The 19254-nt window shown below is 40.9% G+C and overlaps 1 protein-coding gene across 1 annotated transcript in view; it reads right to left on the bottom strand.

The window, feature by feature from the left end:
- ZNF609 (zinc finger protein 609) overlaps positions 1-18783 on the bottom strand; it is a 238608-nt gene extending 219825 nt beyond the window's left edge. The window contains exon 1 of the mRNA XM_006831540.1: positions 18037-18783. Coding sequence (XP_006831603.1) covers positions 18037-18783 — 747 coding nt within the window. The remainder of the gene's footprint in view (positions 1-18036) is intronic.
- Between the last annotated feature and the right edge of the window lie 471 nt (positions 18784-19254).

The raw sequence follows: 19254 nt of genomic DNA on the forward strand, positions 1-19254 counted from the left end.
TAAAGGTAGAAGTTTTGTAACAATAAAAAGGGGAGTGGTTAATCTTACAGTCCAGAAACAGAGGACTCTAGGACCATCAAGAGCAGAATGTACAAATAGAATGCGGGACCTTATCCAGAGAAGCAGCAGCACCAGAGATGGGGGCATGGAGAGTGGGAGCGGCTGAGGACTCCAGATTCATCAACTAAGTAGAGATGGACTAAGAACTGGTGGCCAGAAGCAGACTTGCAGAATGTGCCCTTTGGAGATATAATTTATTATATATGTCTGAGTGGGTTTTTTGTTTGTGTGTTTTTTTAAAAAAAGCTAAAGCGGATAAAGAGAAATACTTTTAACTGATGGTATATGGAGGGGATTATAATCAATGTAATGAAACAATGTGAATGTGAAACTGATGATGTGCCCTGTAAACTTTCACTCAATCCACAATAAAAACCTTAAATTAAAAAAATTTTTAAAAAGACAATGGAATTTTTCCATGAACTTTTTGAAGCCTCCTCATATTGTCTTTATGTTTTCCAAAAAGTTATCATTTAGTCTAAATACATCATTTCTTGCTATCCATTCCTATACTACCCTAATCTCAAATTCCAACTCAATACCATCTATGCTGCTGTTAAGTACCGTCGAGTCTATTCCAACTCATAGTGTAGGGTTTCCAAGGAGCAAATAGTGTGTTTGAACTACTGATCTTTTGGTTCAAACTGACCTTATAGTGTCCAGTGCTGTGTCCCACAGTGCCACACCATCCTTAGAGGGTGATAAACCAGTCATCTGCTATTTTTCTGGTTCACAGCAAGCAAATAGGTGGTAGGGGAAGTACTAAGATGGTGTTAGTTGTTTTTAAAAATAATAATTTTTAAACCCATTAAAGTTTATATTCAAGCATTCATGCCCCCATCATCATAAGCCCAACACTACCACCCTTTTCTATCACTACCTTCAAAACACACCTCTCTGGCTGCTCCCAGTTCATTTCAGCAAGAATTCACCAGCTTCAAAGTGTCAACGTTTCCCCACCATAGGGTACGGTAATGTGAGGGAGATTTACCTGGCTCTTTTCTCCTGCCTTTGGTTATTAAATATGAAACCTGAATAAGGTGCAATGTGACCAGGGAATAAAAACAAATGAGAAATCTGAAATTTTAGTTAAGATATGAAAATACTGCTGGGTATTATTTTCAACTACCTGTAAGTGTTTTCTCATCTCTGAATGCCATTTCAAGTCACAAATCCAATAAAAACAACAGACAGACATATCTAACTTGACCATTAAATATGTCAATCTTTTCCTCTGGTAGCATATTGGTTACCAGTCGGGCTGCTAACCTCAAGGTCAGCAGTTTGAAACTACCAGCCGTTCTGCAAGAGAAAGATTATGTTTTCTGCTCCCGTAAAGATTTACAGCCTCAGAAACCCTATACAGCGTTGCTGTGAGTCAGAACCGACTCCACAGCATCACCATACATAGACCTTTTTACTTCTGAGAAAGTGATTAGAGAGTTAGGAGGTGACATTATTTTAAGCCACTAAATCTCTATCCTGCCTTTAAGGGGCACTACTGTTACAGTGGTTAAGTGCTCAGCTGTTAATCAAAATGTCAGCAGTTCCAACCCACCAGTCACTCCTTGAAAGAGGTGGTAGTCTGCTTCTGCAAAGATGTACAACCTTGGAAACCCTATGGGGCAGTTCTGCTCTGTCCTATGAGGTCACTATGAACTGGAATCAACAGGACAGCAACGGGTTTGGTTTGCTTTGGGATTCTGTCCTTATTCATACTCAAAAGGTATGAGGCAGGTTACACTTTACACAAACACCCAGAGCTTCCCAATTTAATAAGCTTAGAATCTCCATTTCTGGGAGCTTTTCCCTGACCAAAGTGCTTTCCAGAAATAAACAAATTGTAGTTTTCTCCCTCCTCAGTGATACTGTATAGGCCTACATCCAGAATCATTTTTACTCAGCTCTTCAACATGAAGACTTGTCTCCCTAGTCCTATAGGGCAACTGCATTGTCTTGTCCAAGAGTTACCTGGACAAGCACAAGCTAAAAATGCAGCATTAGCACCAAGTCTTCAAATAAGACATACTATCGACAGCACTATCATCTCTAAGCAGTATCTAATAGCAGATTTGAACTAAGTGTAAAACTTAATTGTCAAAATTAGTACAGTGGTTTCCTTGATACCACTAATGCTTTGTCCAGACTGTGAGGCATGCCCATGGTAAAATCTATCAAGAATGACCACTTTTTCCTGGTAAATTGTTTTCAATTAAGTTCTGGTACGGCAATGTTAAGTAAAAAGTTTTGGAACCCACCAGATGCTCTGCAAAAGACAAGATCTAACAATGTACTCCTGTAAAGATTATAGCCTCAGAAACCCTACAGAGCAGTTCTTCTCTCCTATCGGGTCGCTATGTGTCGGAAATCAACTCAATGGCACATAACAAGTATTATCTGCATAATTAAATATGATCCCATCTGATAAATGGAGAGTCCTGGTGTGGCACTGTGGGTAAATGCACCAGACTGCAAAGCCATTTGAACTAAAAGGTAGGCAGTTCAAGCTCACCAGCTGCTCCTCGGAAACCCTATACAGGGTTGCTATGGGTCAGAACCGACTCGATGATACCTCACAAGAACAACATCTGATAAGACACAGGATCAAAAACAAATGTAAAAAAAAAAATGTACAAGTAAATTTCAGAAACAAAGAAAACTAACTAAAACAACAACAAAATGTTTTAAAGCATGCTGTAGAATCGTGCTGAAAGTCAGAAAAGGAGATATTACTTCAAAAGAACTACCAAAGGCCCTGGGCCTAAGAGAGACTAAACCCATGGATATTTATGTTAGTAAGAGGATACCAGTTTGCTTAAGGATAATTCCCAAAGGTAAGACCGCTTATAGAAATGGCATCATTTTCTCAATGATCAAGGAACAGCTGGTAGTTTCGAACTCCTGATCTTGAGGTTCACAGCCCAACTCGTAACCACTACACTACCAGGGCTCCTTAACCACAAGGTATACAGGGTCCTTAAGAATGGGAACCTACTTGATAACATTTAACAACAAAATATATATATGGAGTCCTAGTGTGGCACTGTAGGATAAGCACTGGACCACAGATTAGCAGTTCAAACTCACCAGCCGCTCCTCAGAAACCCTATACTCAACGACACTCTCTCTATATATATATTCCAGCGCTCCTTCCATGTATTATAGTGGTTAAGAGTAGGGCTGCTAATCTCAAAGTCAGCAGGTCAAAACTACCAGCGGTTCCACAGGAGAAAGATGTGGCTTATCTGCTCCCATAAAGATTTACAGCCTCAGAAACCCTATATAGGGGTCGCTACGAGTCGGAACTGACTCCATGGCATATAACCACCACCACTATTACCATATATGGAGTCCTGGTATGGTGTTGTGGGCTAATGCACTGTACTGCAAGGTCAGTATGAACCATAAGGTCGGCAGTTCAAGCTCAACAGCTGCTCCTCGGAAACCCTATACAGGGTTGCTATGAGTCGGAACTGACTTGACAATACTTAACAACAGCACACACACACACACAAACATATATACATATATATATACACACACATATACACACACATATATAATGTGGAGTCCTGGTGTGGCATTGTGGACTAATGTGTCAAACTGCAAAGTCGTTTGAACTGCATAGTCAGTAGTTCAAGCTCACCAGCTGCTCCTTGGTGCAGCTATACAGGGTCACTATGGGTCGGAATAGACTCAATGGCACTTAAAAACAACATATATAATGTAGAGTGATATTGAGTCAGTAGCAGCACATAGCGAACCTATATAGGGTTTCGGAGGGGTAGAACTAGACCTTGGAATTCAAACCAATCTTTTGGTCCAGTACTTTATTCTACAGCACCACACCAGGTCTACAGATAATTAGATAAAGTATATATGGCTGGCAAACAAGAAGAGAGAACAGGTTTGGGCCACAGTTATTCCATGCACTCTGGAAGGATCCGGAAATGGGATACTTGAAATGGCCTTCCTTGAATAGATCATTAATCTGGTCTCCATTCCCATTTGCCTCTCATAGTATAAACATCTCAATAGGCTTAGAGTAGAGTCCTGGTGTGGCACTGTAGGATAAGCACTGAATGGCAACTAAAAGGTCAGTGGTTCAAACCCAACAACTGCTTCTTGGAAACCCTATACAGGGTTGCTATGAGTCAGAACCACCTCGATGGCTTTTTAACAACAACAGGCTTAGAGAAATTTCAGTATTTACAGAAATATGTTTCAATGACACAGTCCTTAAACACAAGCCAGCTTTTGCATGGGAACCTCAACCAAAGAAATAATGATTTCAATAGTGGAGAAAAATTTGGTTGTGTTGAATTTATGGAGCCAGTGTACCAATCTCCCACATGACATTATGCTAAGTAATTTTTCAAGGATAATTTCTAATGGATTGCCTCACACCCTGACTTTAGAGCTTGATCCTTGTAAGAGGTGGGAAGGGGCAGGAAAGATATCAGGGGCAGAAAAAGTTGAAAGAATTTCTCAGCCTCTTTCTGAAACTGCAATAAGCAATCAACTTGTTTGATTTCGCACACCACACCCTAGATCTAAGCACATATTCAGAAGCAAAATGAAAAATGCTTTATCACATATCTTATCTAAAACAGACATTCTACCAGATGTTTAGGAATCTGCATACTGATTAAATTAAGATCTAGCCTAAATAAAAATGTGCAGTTACTTTGTATCATCAATTCTTCCACATTTATCAATTTTTCCTCCTCCTATTCAGTGGTATACACATTTAAGATACTCCAAAACCTAGCAAGATGCATATAATAATGTATAGGCTATGTACATTCTGAGAGCATAGATAATGCATGCACCAGTATCTTAAAATATGTATTTTTAAAAATTATATTACATGAGAATTTAAGGTTATATAATTATAATTTTAAACACTGGTGTGGTGCTGTAGAATAAGACTGATAACTGCAAGGCTGATAGTTCAAAACCATCAGCCACTTTCAGAAACCCTTCGCTCTGGGTTAGAGCCAACTAATAATAGTTATAATTTTGTTAAAATTTTACAACACGCAAAAATAGTTATTATAATTTTGGTCCAAATGTGACATTCTACAATATTTTTAGCTATGAGTTTGCAGCATATTCAAGTATGTGCTCACCTGTGGTAACAATTAGTATTCTAGTTACTCTCCCTAGGCTAGAGATTTAAAATTCAAATAGGGACTACATTATATCCCAAAACACTTAATTCTCTTTTGGTTTCAAAGATGATATATGTGTTAATAAAAAAAACAAAGAAAGTATAGAGATGAGATTTACATTATTTCTATGAAGTGATGTTCTCTCTCTCTTCCTTTAATAACATTTAAGGGCTTATATTGTTGGAATATGTTCAATCAAGGTTCAAGAATAATGTCTTTCTCCTGGGGACTCTTGGGCCCAGAGTCAGTGACATAGCCACAGAGGACTAGAGTGGAGAGTGAAGCATCCAGCTGATAAGAAGAGAGGGCATATGCATAAGAACGCCCACACTTGCAGATAATACCCACTTATCCTGGCTTCAGTGCCTGGATGATCAGAGCTCAACCAGAAGTAAAAAGAAGAGAGAAAAAAAAAAAAAAGTATTCTCATACAATTTGATGAATTTGACCTACACCTATGGAAGCAGTAGCTCAAAAGAGGGAACAAGTCCTTACAGCAAGAATCATTCCCACCCCCTCCACACACAGAGTAGACAGGGATGGGCAACTTGGACATCGGCTACCCAAAATGGGGGGTGGGAGGCTACAAAGGCAAGAAGTGACTGGCTTACAAGCTTTCAAGAGGGAACCTAGATCCAGAGGGCCTGGAGGAATGTAGAATCTCCAGTAAGTAGTATTCAATCTGACTAGGCAGGGCTGATACAATGAAATACAGACGGGTCTCTGGTGATACAATAGTGAATGATTGTTATCAGGACTATTGTGAGGGTGGGAAATGTAAAGGTAGACGTTTTATAGCAAGGAGGGGAGTGATTAACTTTTCAGTCTAGGAGCAGAGGTCCCTAGGACCATCAAGGGAGAAGATCAGAGAGCGAGACCCTACCCAGAGAAGCAGTGATGCCTGAAATGGAGCTAGAGATGATGACGTGGAGCAATGGAGCAGCTGGAGACTTTAGATCCAGAGAGGGAGAGCGACTGTGTGCTGAAGACCTGGGGGGTACGGGGGAAGGATTGCATAGAGGGGATTGTAACCATGGCAATGAGACGATATACGATAGAATGAATGTAAAACTAATGTTCTCCCATGTAAACTATCATATAATTTAAAAAAAAAAAGAATAAGGTCTTTCTTTGATAGCTGAGTTATTTTATTTTGCAATGTCATAAATTTCCAGAAGATTAGAAATAATTATAATCTAAAATAAACATAGATATATATTCACAAACCTATGAAAAAAGAAACTAGTTTTGGACTAGCAATACATTTTGATTACCCAAATCTATCTGTAATCTATAGAGACTTAGTATGATGCTGTAGGTAAGAAGCCTAACAAAGAGAGGCTGTGTGCTGATGGCCAGGGGGCAGGCTTGTGGGGTGTACCCTTTGGTTGTTCGATGATGCATGGAGGGGATTGCAATGAAATTAAATACGGTAGGTTGAATGTAAAGCTGGTGTTCTCCCATGTAAACTATCACATAATTCACAATAAAAACGAAAAAAAAAAAGAAGCCTAATAAACCCTTCAAAACTAACCTCAATATTAGCAGTCCCCAGAAACCCTGTACAGGGTCACTATAAGTCAGAACTGACTCAATGGCAAAAAGATGGAAATGGCAAAAAGAAAGGAAAATATTAAGAGTTCCCTGGCTAAAGGAGTTAATTTCCTAAGGGCATTTCAATGAAGTCAAAGTCCTTCTTACATCAGTGATTTTTAACCAAGAGAAATGCTAAAAGAGTCTATTGAACTTTAAAAATGTGTACATGTTTAGGGCTCCAGGCCCCCAAAATTTACTTCGATAGGGGCCTTCTTGCTTGTCTATGACCTGAACATTAACTTCTCTAACCTCAAGCTACTTAACTGCTGTTAAGTATGATGGATAGATACATAAACCTCCTTTCTACAACACTCTCTGTACCTTTCACTAAAGTTTGAATCAATGTAGAAACAAAGTACCCAACTTCTGAAGAAACATATCAGCTAGAAATGATCAATTCTGGGTGAGCTAAGTACCAATTTATTTAAAAAACAAACAAACAAAAATAACAACTTACAGAGCTTATTAATTTAATGGCCCAGGTCTGGCTCATCAAAACACTAGACTAGACTATTTGCCACTAGGACTAGAACCCAGAGGTTAAAAGAGCAATTTGAGTATTTCTCAGGAACACAATTCAACTGTACTCTACCACCACCAAGTCCTAAGAACTACCTTTTTTTCCCTCCTACAGCTAGTAACAAGTTCACAAAAGAAGTATTTCAATCCATTCTTCTACTGAATGTTCAGGCTACCTGGTTGGAATGTTTGTTGTTGTTCAGTGCCATCAAATCTGAACAAAGGAGTGGCTGGTGGCTAGCTAATGCCCTCAAAAAGTCTAAAGTCTGTACTCTACCAAATAAACTTATTTTAATGGAAAATAGTCAAGCTAAGAACTATTCAACCTGAGATCACCCTCCACCATAAGAAGCCTAACAAACCCTTCAAAACTCAATCAAATATATACTCCCAGCTAAGGTTATTCACGGTATAAGTAGATTTGTGTTATCTTTCAATAATCCAGAACTTGATTGGAACTTAATCCAACAGCATTTTAGGAGGTTGTGGAATAATATCCACTTGTCTGTGGATATTCATCAGCTACATGCTCAAATTTCTGATATAAGTAATTCTCAAAGTGAGCACTGAGTGGCCACTAATTTGCTACCCCTGCTAGAGAGTAAGATCCCCTAAGAACTTGATTGAACCTCAGCATAGTGATCCTGCTTGGTCACCTTAGAGCAGGTGGTGGGCTGGCAATGTCTTGCGTATGGGGTCCCCAGCCGATCTCCTCCCTCCCTGCCTTCCTCAGATGGCGGCTGTTTATGCTGGACGTGTGGCCAGAGACAGGTAAGGATCACGTGGAACCTCGGCAACCTAAGAAGAGCCATTGCCATGCTGCAATGAGTTTCGATGACGGGTAAGACTGAGGAATTCACACTGACCGCCTAAGACAGGCAGCGTCCCTTAAACAAACAATAAATAAGGAGGAATCTGATGCAGACTGTGCAGACCCGGTCAGGAGGTCAAGACCCTGTGGGCCCAAGCGTTGTTGACCGTCCAAACCATAGGCTCTGAGGATCAGACTTTAGCCACCTAGTAGACATAGCAAACTGTCCCTCATCTGATTATTCAGTAATGCTTGTTAGTAATCTCATACATGAGCCCTGGATATCCACAGACAAATGTAAAAACCTTCCCTAAAAGCCGAGACTATAAATTCCAAAAAGGCAAGTCTCCTGCCCCCCCCCCAAAAAAAAAAAAAAAAAGCTAAAGAGGATAGAGAGAAACACTGTTAACTGATGATATATGGAGGGGATAATAATCAATGTAATGAAACAAGCTATATGAATGGTTGAATGTGAAGCTGATGATGTGCCCTGTAAACTTTCACTCTATCCAAAATAAAAACATTTAATAAAAAAAAAAAAAAAAAAAAAAAATCTGAGAAAAAATTCAATCAAATAATCAACTCCAAACCTCCAGGGACTTACCTTTCCAAAGTTTCTAAGGAATAGATTCTTTCCCTTAACTTCACAAGACCAGATACTTCAGAACTAATAACAATAATATCAGCAACAATTAACACTTACTGACAGGCACTGTGTTGAGTGCTTAACCTTCTTTTACTCATTAAATCCTTGTGAATAGTACTATTATTTGCCTAAACACTGCATATTAGAAAAGTGAGATTTAGGAATGAATAATTTGAATACCTCTGTCTTCAAAGTCCCAAATGTTATGTATTGCTTCCAATTTTAGGTTCCTATAATTTGTCCATGGATCAGGACATCACACACAGAAAACAAAATCATAGCTACTCTTCTCCAGGGTTACCTTCTAGCCTTTAAAGTTTCTGGTGAATTTTATCTTCATTATTTAGAGGAGTCCGGGTGTGGCGCTGTGGGTTAATGCGCTGGACTGCAACATCAATTTGAACCACAGGGTCGGTGGTTCAAGCTCACCAGCCACTCCTCTGAAACCCTATACAAGGTTGCTATGGGTCGGAACACTTTAACTCAATAGAACTTAACAACAACATTTAGGGAAATGTGTTCTACAATAATCACTATCAAACTTTAGTGTATACCACAACCAACGGGAAAGCCTGTTTAAAACCCAGATTGTGGGGCCTCAACCCTAGGGTTTCTGATTTGTGAAGCCTGAGACTAACAGGTTTCCAGATGCTGCTGATGCTGCTGGTAAGGTGACCACTGCTTTATTAGGAGGGAAAAACAAGTAATCCTCTCTCTCTTTAGCTATCACTTTCTCATGTGAAAACACTTCTCTACTGAGAACTTCCAACAAAAGAGCCACTTGGGATTTAAAAATACTTACATGGTCTAAAAGCTAAAAGACTTCTTTTTCCACTTCATAAAGACTCCAATAGCACCAATGATAATTTGTTGTTGTTGTTAAGTGCCATCGAGTCTGTTCCAACTCACAGCGGCCCTGCATAGGGTAGTTTCCAAGGAACCGCTGATAATAAGACAGTGGAAATACAGAAGGAAAACTAAGAATAGAAAGGTAAACGCTTCTCCAAAAACCCTTACCATCACACTTTACTTCTTCAGCCTAAAAAGTTATTTCTTGGGGACTTCTAGGACAAGAGAAATGCCAAAAAACTGTGTGTGGGGTAGGTTGTTTTATAGTACCAACTCCCAAAATGAGGACGAGCTCCTAGTGAATAGAAGAAATTTGATCTATAAAGCAAAAAAATCTCAAAAGGCTCCAAATTCCTGTGTCTTTTTTGTCACATCATCTTCCATCTCAAAAGAGTAATTCATCTTGTCCAAGGCAGACCCACTCTATACTTTCCTAGGTTGCTTAAACATTGATTATGCCAACATCATCTAAGATGAAAGACTTCAGGAAATAGGATTTGTTAAAAATGTCTCCTCAGCCAACCAGGGACAAAAACCTTCTTACTTGGGTGGGTGCTCTCAACCATGACTAACCTGTACCAAGAGAAATATATTTTAAAATATTAATATGGTCTGGCACCTTCCTGATGCTAATGGTTCCAGGCCCATCCCAACTGCACAACTGGGAAATTAACTGACGAGAAAAGCAATCTCCCTCTGCTCTCTACTTTCAGAGGCTTCTCCTTCACAGCTCTACCATGCACAGGAGGCTCATTCTATACATATACACAGAGAGAAAGCATTCACACATGCACACAAATAACTCTCGGCAGGAACCAAAAATCAAAGTCTAACCCCATGGTTTTTAAGTGAGCAAGTCCAATTTCATTCTTTGTAGCTCTTGACACATGCTGGCTGGGAGCCGTCTGGATTTTTTCTGCCTTGTTCCTGCACCAGAAGGCTCTGCACTGCAGGTCAGGGGATGATAAGGAAATGAACAGTGTAATTTCCAAGGCCTCTGAACATGGCCCTGTCAGCAGCTCTGGAGGCGGGTTACTCAAGCATGGCTTGAAGAGTGAAAACCACAGAGAGGAGGGCTCAGACAGCCAGCAGTGGCAAGATCTCAGCTGTGTATGTTACTGCCACCTCCGGCCTGAAAACCCAAGCCCAGCTGCCTGCCTGGATGAGCTCTGCTAGTAAAAGCTCTTATACCCAAATGGCAAAAACACAAGTTCACGCTGTGGGAGGAAGATTAAGGACTGGGACTTAGGTTTTCCAGGCACTCTTGTGTAGAAATGAAAACACTTAGTACTCTTCCAACGTCCGTGAGATTGCATATGCTGGCAAACCCACAGTAACATCTATCCAACATTACCCAACCCCATGTCAAGGACATGGCTGGAGAGAAAATTTAATTCATATGAAATCTGAAATTCAACAGGCCACTTCAATATTATCTGAGCAGATTTGGGGGGTGGAGAGGGGGTTGTCTCCCCACCCCACCCATACTCCCAGAACTATAAACCTCAGGATTTTAGAACACATCACTAGCATGCAAATTTCCCAACCCAGGTTTGGAACAACTTCTGAGCATAGTGCTGAAAGTCTTAACCAACAAGTCTGGTCTTTTCAAAAAAGCTTGGCATATTCAGATCGGGCTTTCTATACAGTGGAATGTTGCTACTAGAGGACAGAGTAAGGCATATTTCAACTTAAATCAGGGTTTTCTTTTCCCTGGTATTTACTGAATGTTTCCTATGTGCCAGGCACTGATCTTAGTGTTTTACTGTCTATGAATTAGCTCACTTAATACTTAATTTTACAACAACCGTACTATTACTTTCTTCATTTTGCAGTTGAGAAAAGTGGGACAGAATGGTTAAGCAACTTGCTCAAAATTAACAATCAGAGATGCAAATCAAAATCACAATGAGATACTATTTCACTTCTACCAGGATGGCAGAATTTGAACAACAACAACAACAAAAAAAAAACAGAAAATAACAAAAGTTGATGAGGATGCAGGGAAACTGGAACCCTTACTTACTGCTGTGGGAATGTTAAATTGTACAGCCATTTTGGAAAACACTGTGATGGTTCCTCAAAAACTGAAAATAAAACTACCCAGAAGTCAGATACTCAAAATAGAGACCTGTACATCATGTTCATTGTAGCAGTATTCACAATAACAAAAAAAGTGGAAACTTACATGCATATCAATAGACAACTGATAAACAAAATACAATACACATACATACAATGATACTACTCAGCCAACAGTGATGTCTTGATATCCACTACATTATGGATAGAGCCGGAAGACAGTATGCTAAGTTAAATAAGTCAATCACAAAAGTACAAATACTTTTATGGCTTCAAAGGAAAAAGACAAACGTATAGAGAACAAAGTTTATTAGTGGTTACAAGGGGTAGGAAGCAGGGAGGTGAGGAGGCTAATGGTTATAGAAATATCATATAAAGAGTTACTATGAATAGGTGTCTGCAAAGTCAGTTTGAACCAAAAAGTTGGCAGTTCAATCTCACCAGCCAGCTGCTCCTTGGAAACACTATTCAGGATTGCCATGAGTTGTAATCAACTCAATGGCACTTAACAACAACAATCAATAAGTAAGGAGTCCTGGTGTGGCACAATACGATAAGCACTGAACTGCAAGGTCTGTTTGAATAGCAAGGTTGACAGTTCAAACTCACAGTTCAAACTCCTTGGAAACTACAAAGGGTCACTATGAGTCGAAACCAACATCATCAATAATTAAAGCTCTGGTAGTGTAGTGGGTTACTCAGTGGACTGCTAACTGCAAGGTCTGCAGTTTTAATCCATCAGCAACTCCATGGGATAAAGATGAGGCTTTCTGGTCATATAAAGATGTATAGCCTCGGAAACTCTGTTCAGGGTTGCTAAGAGTTGGACCTGACTTGATGACATACAACCACCACCATCATCAATAAGTAAAGACTCCTGGTGTGGTACAGGATTATCACTTGACTGAGAACCATAAAGTTGGCAATTCAAACCCACCAGCTACTCTTCGGAAGCCCTATACAGGGTCACGATGAATAGGAATCTTCTTTAACACTTTAAACTGTTTAACACTTCAACAACAACATAAATAAGTAAAGGAGCTCTGGTACAGTAGTGGGTTATGAGTTGGGCTGCTAACCACAATTACAGCGGTTCAAATCTACTGGTGACTTTTCAGGAAAAAAGATGAGGGTTTCTACATTAATAACAAAATACAGCTTCAGAAACCATATACAGGACCACTATGAATTGCAATCTGACGTCACAGAACATAAATACCACACCATCAAGAAGTAACGGACTCCTGGTATGGTGCTGTAGAATAAGCACTGGACTGCTACCCACAAGGTTGGTGGTTCAAAACCATCAGCTGCTCCTCGAAAACCATATACAGAGTCGCGATGAGTCTGAACCAACCCCACAGCACTTAACAATAATGAATTGCATACTTGTAAAAAGTTGAACTGGCAAAAGTTGCATAATAGACATAATTACAACAACACTAACAAAGAGTAGCTATTGAGGTTGCTTTTGTACAACCAAAATCCTCATGAGATTTGATTTCTTGATTGGGGAATTTAGGGTCATGGTTTCCTTGAGCACCCCAGTTAATTGGTCTAATACTGTGTTTACTGTTGCTGTTCTACGTCTTAGTTGAGCAGTGCCAGTGCCTGAGGTCTTCAAATCTTGCAAGGGTCATCCAAGACACAACAATAGTTCTCTATTTGCATGGAGCCACAGAAGAAGGAAGAGCATCAGGAATAAAAGGAGGATGTGGAATGTATACCTAAATGCCTCCATTAGCAACTGCTTTCTTTGCCATGAGACCAGAACTAGATGGTGCCTGGCTACCATTACTGGTTGTTTTGATGAAAGATCTGAAGATGAGTCCCGATCAAAAGGGGGAAAATGCAGACCAGAATTTAAATTTTTCACAAAATCAAGGTGTTTGATTTGCTGAATGTAAAACTGAGGATTTGCCCTGTAAACGTTCACTCAATTCACAATACAAACTTAAAAAAAAAAAAAAAAGAAATCTTCATGGATTCCAGATTTCCTGGAGCCATGAAGATTGGAGAAACCTACAAACTATTATAATAAGATAACCTTTAAACCTTAAACCAAAAATATCCCCTGAAGTCCTCTTAAAATCAAATCGTTTGGCTTAACCAGTAAAAATGAATCAGTCTTGAGCATTATGCTCTTTTAAGATATATATGGGATCAAACTGACAACAGCAACTTGAAAGATAGGATGAGAATCTTATGAGGGTATAAATTTATGTATGTCAACGGAAGATGAACAAACTCAGAAAAGGAAGGGCAGAACTGCTGCACAACTTAAAGACTGTTATCATTGTCACTAAATGGTACATGTAAGAACTGCTGAAGTGGCGTATGTTTTATTGTATATATTTCAACAACAAAATACAAGCTTTTAAAAAGTATGTGTGTGGGTGTAAAACAGACCTAACTGTGGTTGGACAATGAGGGATTGCAATACAACAGAATTGAGCTGGAAGGCATAAACTTGGGCATGAAAACAAAACAAAGGACAAAGGAAGATGCACTTAGAACATAAGATATAATACAAGCAAGATCAGTGAAGCAAAAGAGCAAAGTGCCAATTTTACCATTTTCTTTGTATCCTAACCTAATGGGGAAGGTGGGACATGTATGCATCATTCTGATAGAAGAAGCTAAAACACAATTATGGGGAAAACAGAGTACAGACGGTTCCTACCTTGCAAGATCAAAAACAACAGGAAGATCTTCAATAAGTGGACTGACAAAGTGGCAGTAACAATGGGCTCACACATAACAACTGTGAGGATGCCACAGAACTGGGCAGTATTTTGTTCTGTTGTGCATAGGGTTGCTATGAGTTGGAACCAACTTTCCAGCATCTAACAAAAACAAAAAGGTCCTAGGATAGCCTCTGGTTGCAAACTTCTAGAGCATTTAACCACTACAACCCACTGGTTTACTTTAAATGATTTGGAAAAAAAAAGGAGTCTCAATTTAAAGCTCTCAGTCATAAGCCCTGACAGTCGGCACAAATAGAACACTGCAATCTGTGGTCTGTAAATTCCTTTTTTTTCTTGCCTGTCAGAGTGGCGACACAAGCACAAAGCTTGGGACACTCAGACACCCTCCCTCCTCCATATCTCCCTTCCACCCTTAACAGCCTATCAATCAAACCCAAAGCAAGGGAATAGGCCAGGCCTGAGCCGGAAGGCTCTGTCTTGTTTACTCCTCAACATTCCCTCCCCCAACACTTCAGCTGGCAGGAAGTCAGACGCAGGAGTGTTCAATAATAATTCAGGGCAGCAGCAGTTGCTAAGAGCCATCTCTTGTCTCTCCCAGAAGTCTGGAAACAGCACCGTGAGCCCTTCCAGAGAGGTGTGGTGAAACAAAAGTGTGATCCTGTGAAGGGAAATCCATATCCTTGGCTAGCAGAAATTCTCTCAGCCACAGCCTGAGATACCTAACTTGAGAGAGAACAGACCCTGAGGTAGACAGTATGAATATTCAAATCTTCCTCATCAGCATGTGGTAGCACATGAGACAATTCTACCCTATACCACAGACTCTGTTGTCTTCTCTTCTATTTCTAAGTGGGCAAAGACTCCAGTCAAAAGACACTTTCCAAATACGAATTTTCATTCTTTATGACAGTTTCCAACCCTGAGAACACAACTGCCTAGATTATATCAAAACATCTGTTTTGGTTCTATTGGTTGTCCCCACATGGACGGAACATTCCAAACCAGTTAGGCCATAGGCAAGTCCACATTTCAGAGAGAAAATCTTAAAAGAGGTTTTACAGGCTTTGTTTATAAACTACTATATGTATCATCAAACACTAACTGAGCACCTATCATGCCCCAAACCCCGGGATAACTGTTTCTCAAAAGCTATTCCATGGCAAGGTTCCAACCTTTCTTTCCTGTAACTTGTTGCCTCTTCCACCTTCATCATTTCAAAAATGTTCTCTCCCTGCACATTGTGTTTTTATCTCCTAGCAACTTTCAAACATTTATTTAAATAATTATCTACTTCAATAGCCAAAGGCTTTATAAAAAAGGCGCCCTTAGAACCAAAGGGTCCAAGAGTTGAGCGAAAATGAGAAGTAATCGAGAAAGCAGGCTCTTGCTTATGGTAATGTCACACTGCACAGCAAAATTTCTGTTTCTAAAAGTACTTTTCAGCAATTTTAACTCGCCCCCCCCAAAAAAAAACTGAAGCACAGTTGTTGTTGTTGTTGTTGTTATATGCTGTGGAGTCTGTTCCGATTCATAGCAACCCTGTAGAGGGTTTCTGAGGCTGTAAATCTTTACGGGAGCAGAACGCCTCATCTTTCTCCCGCAGAACCACTGGTAGTTTCGAACTGCTGACCCTGAGGTTCGCAGCCCGATTCGTAACCACTACGCTATCTCCCCCTTTTCTCACACATTCCACTGCCTCATTCTCACAGTCTCCCTGGAAAGCAAGGCTCATAGGACAGCTACATTATTAAGGGCCCAAACTCCCTGGCACCAGGTGTATTCTTAGTTGAATGTACTGCATCTTTCAGACCAATTATAATCTGAAGGGCAGCCAACCAACCAGTCTCTGCACCTACAGGAGAGAAAATGGGTTCCATTTGCTTCTCTGCTGGAGACAGACCATAATGGACATTTAAACTTAAATCCAACAGGAAGCTAAATAACATTAATCCTTTCACAAACAAACAACTACTGGGCTTAGATGACTGCAGTATGTAAGTGTTCTAAAACAGAAAATGAAGGCCATTCTGAGAAGTGCCTCTCAGCACAGGAAGAACTGATTTCTGGACTCTTACCGACAATGATTATGAACATGGATATATGGCAAAAGTTTCCTGAAGTCAGATGTAGGGAACAGTCTAATGGGCCTACAATAAAAGCAAGAACTCTTAGTACTCCTAGGCCTCTTTAAAACAGTATTATCCATCTGTACCCCAAAGAAAATGGCAACTCACAGCCAGCACAGGATAAGCCATGCCAATAACCAGCTGGAACTTGACTCTGCTGAGGTGGCCTACAGCAGCTGCCACCTAAACACAGGCAGGCTCTCTGGCAGCTGCCACTGGTAAAAGGCAATGAACGACTGTGTTATTAGTGGAAGAAATTCACAGTCCTGTTACCAGAGAAGCCCAGATGTTGCTAAGAGCTACAGATGTGCTAGGGGATAAGACCAAAATACCTACAGCAAAGAAAGCAAATGCTACTTCTGTAGTCCAGGCACTGAACGGGTACCACTACCCAAACGTACACATCCAGCCTCTATTTATTAACACTTACATATGGAAATAGGTATTCCCTGCTGCAGCTGATGTAATTACAGAGAAATCAATTTATACTGCATCTGCTGGGATCAGCTGAAAGCACAGAGTGAACAGAGCAAAGAGCAGAAAACAAAGAGCCAATGAACAGAGATCATCATCACCAGGCCAGCCGCCACTTTGTAAAAAAATATAAGCTGCTTTTTTTTTAGTTTAAGGCAGCCTCAACTGACCCTAGACTTACACCTACTATGCCCCAGCCCTGCAAGCTCCATTTCCTGAGACATGAACAAAGAAAATCTTCCCAGGAGGGACTCAGCCTTAACCTCTCCTGGGCTGCAGACACCTGTCCTTCCAAGTCAAGCAGAAAGCAAGGTATCATTACATTGTTAGGCAGGTATTAAATCACCAGGATAAGGTGATTCTCAATTGTTGAGAGAGATACCTGCCCACGAACTACACCTTTAATGGCTAAAGAATCTCATTCAAGCCACCCTATCATAAGCACATCAACTCATAATGCCTAAGTATCTCATCGTACTCCTTCACTAAAACTTGCCCCTTTGCTTTTTGGTAGCTATCAAAATAACAATGAAACTCATTTAACCCTTTGCAGCCAAAGTTAATTTAACCCAGCAGCACCATTTATCCCACAAGAATTTTACTCAACCTACATAAATAAGGTATGAAATATAAGTCAAGCTGAAAACCATACAAGGGTCTGATGCCCACTTCTAGCAACAAGTGTCTAGTGTCAGGGGACAAGAACAAGGTAGGAGGTTCTCTACCTGGCCTAAATAGAAAATTCATTCTGCTAAGTAGCTGCCCCCAACAACACAATCCTACTCCAAAATGTCTAGACCTTCTGTTAATGAGTCCGTAGGGAATTCTTTAATTTGGAACAAAACCACATTATCATTACCAGCTGCTCTGACCTTGTAATTGATCATTACCCACAAACTAATGAGCCTCCCACAGAGTACACATAGCATTCGGCGGTTAGTCTAGGCCAGTTTTGACTGGCGGTGGGCAGCCAGATCAGGCCACTTCTTACCTTTTCAGACTTGACTTTCTTTAGCGGGCGACACTCATTCTCCCCTTCCTCTGGCTCCGGTTTAGCTCCCAAAGGATTGAGCGCTGTCCCAGGCTCAATAGCTATACTCCCAAGTGGCTCCACAGCTCCTGTATCCACCCCTGCACTTCCATCAGACTGACCACCCCGTCCTCCCAAGGGAACTGGCTGGAGGACCCCAGGATCTTTTTCTGAACAAGTCCCCACTCCTTCACTCCTCTCCTTCTTGCTCTTAGATGAGCTGTTCTCCTTTTCCTTTTTGGAGCCTGCAACACTGCGGGATGCCTTAGCCGCCTTCTCTGAGCCCTTGGGAGCAATAGCAGCAACCAGGCCTCCTGCATTGGCACCATCTCCTGAGCGTCCCTGCACCTCTTTCTTGCTAGCTGCCCCTTCACTTGGAGTGAACAGGGAAGTTCCTGGAGTGGGTTTGCTAGCGTCTTTGCCACTCTTATTCCTTTTGGATTTCGATTTGCCTTCCTTCCCTTGAGGACCTGGCACTGGGGTCACAAACTTGATGTTGTCTGGCAGTGTGGCCACAGCATTGGGAGCTGGTATCCCCACCTCCTTTGAGCCTGACATTTCCAGTTTCTGCTGGTCCTTTTCCAGATCGGCGTCCAGGTCAATGATGAGATTCCCTACTCCAATGTCCCACTCATCCCCACTGTCGTATGTCTCAACCGGGTTTGCATCCACTCCTTTCCCGCCGGAGGCTCCACTGCTCAAGGACATCTTAGAGTCAGCGTCCCACCACAAAATTCAAGGTTTCAGCTACGTTCTCAGACCGGCCACAATGGTCAGTACATGTCCAGTGGACAACATCATTGCTGAAAACAGAAAATGAAAAAAGCTGTTAAAGGAAACAATACAAGCAATGACACAGCCTGAAATAAACTCCCACAGAACAGACCCTTCCCACAGGGCTATCATACAACAGGCAGGACATACGGGTTCAAATGTATTTCCAATCAAGTCACAATAGACCTAGAAAAAAAAGCTAATTCCCACTCCATCTCCCCAGGGGAGAGTACAATAGTCCCAGTTGCCCAGTAATTCTGTGGTGAGTCATAACTAGAAGTCCTCCAGAGTTGGTTTCCCATCCCTGAGACTTATTTCTACTACCACTAACAGCTGGCAATCCTCCCTCAATCAATACAGATCCCATCAGTCACATCACAGAGCCCAGCTCCAGCCCGACTGTAC

This window comes from Chrysochloris asiatica, unplaced genomic scaffold (genome assembly GCF_000296735.1).
Source record: "Chrysochloris asiatica unplaced genomic scaffold, ChrAsi1.0 scaffold00004, whole genome shotgun sequence".
Taxonomy (NCBI): domain Eukaryota; kingdom Metazoa; phylum Chordata; class Mammalia; order Afrosoricida; family Chrysochloridae; genus Chrysochloris; species Chrysochloris asiatica.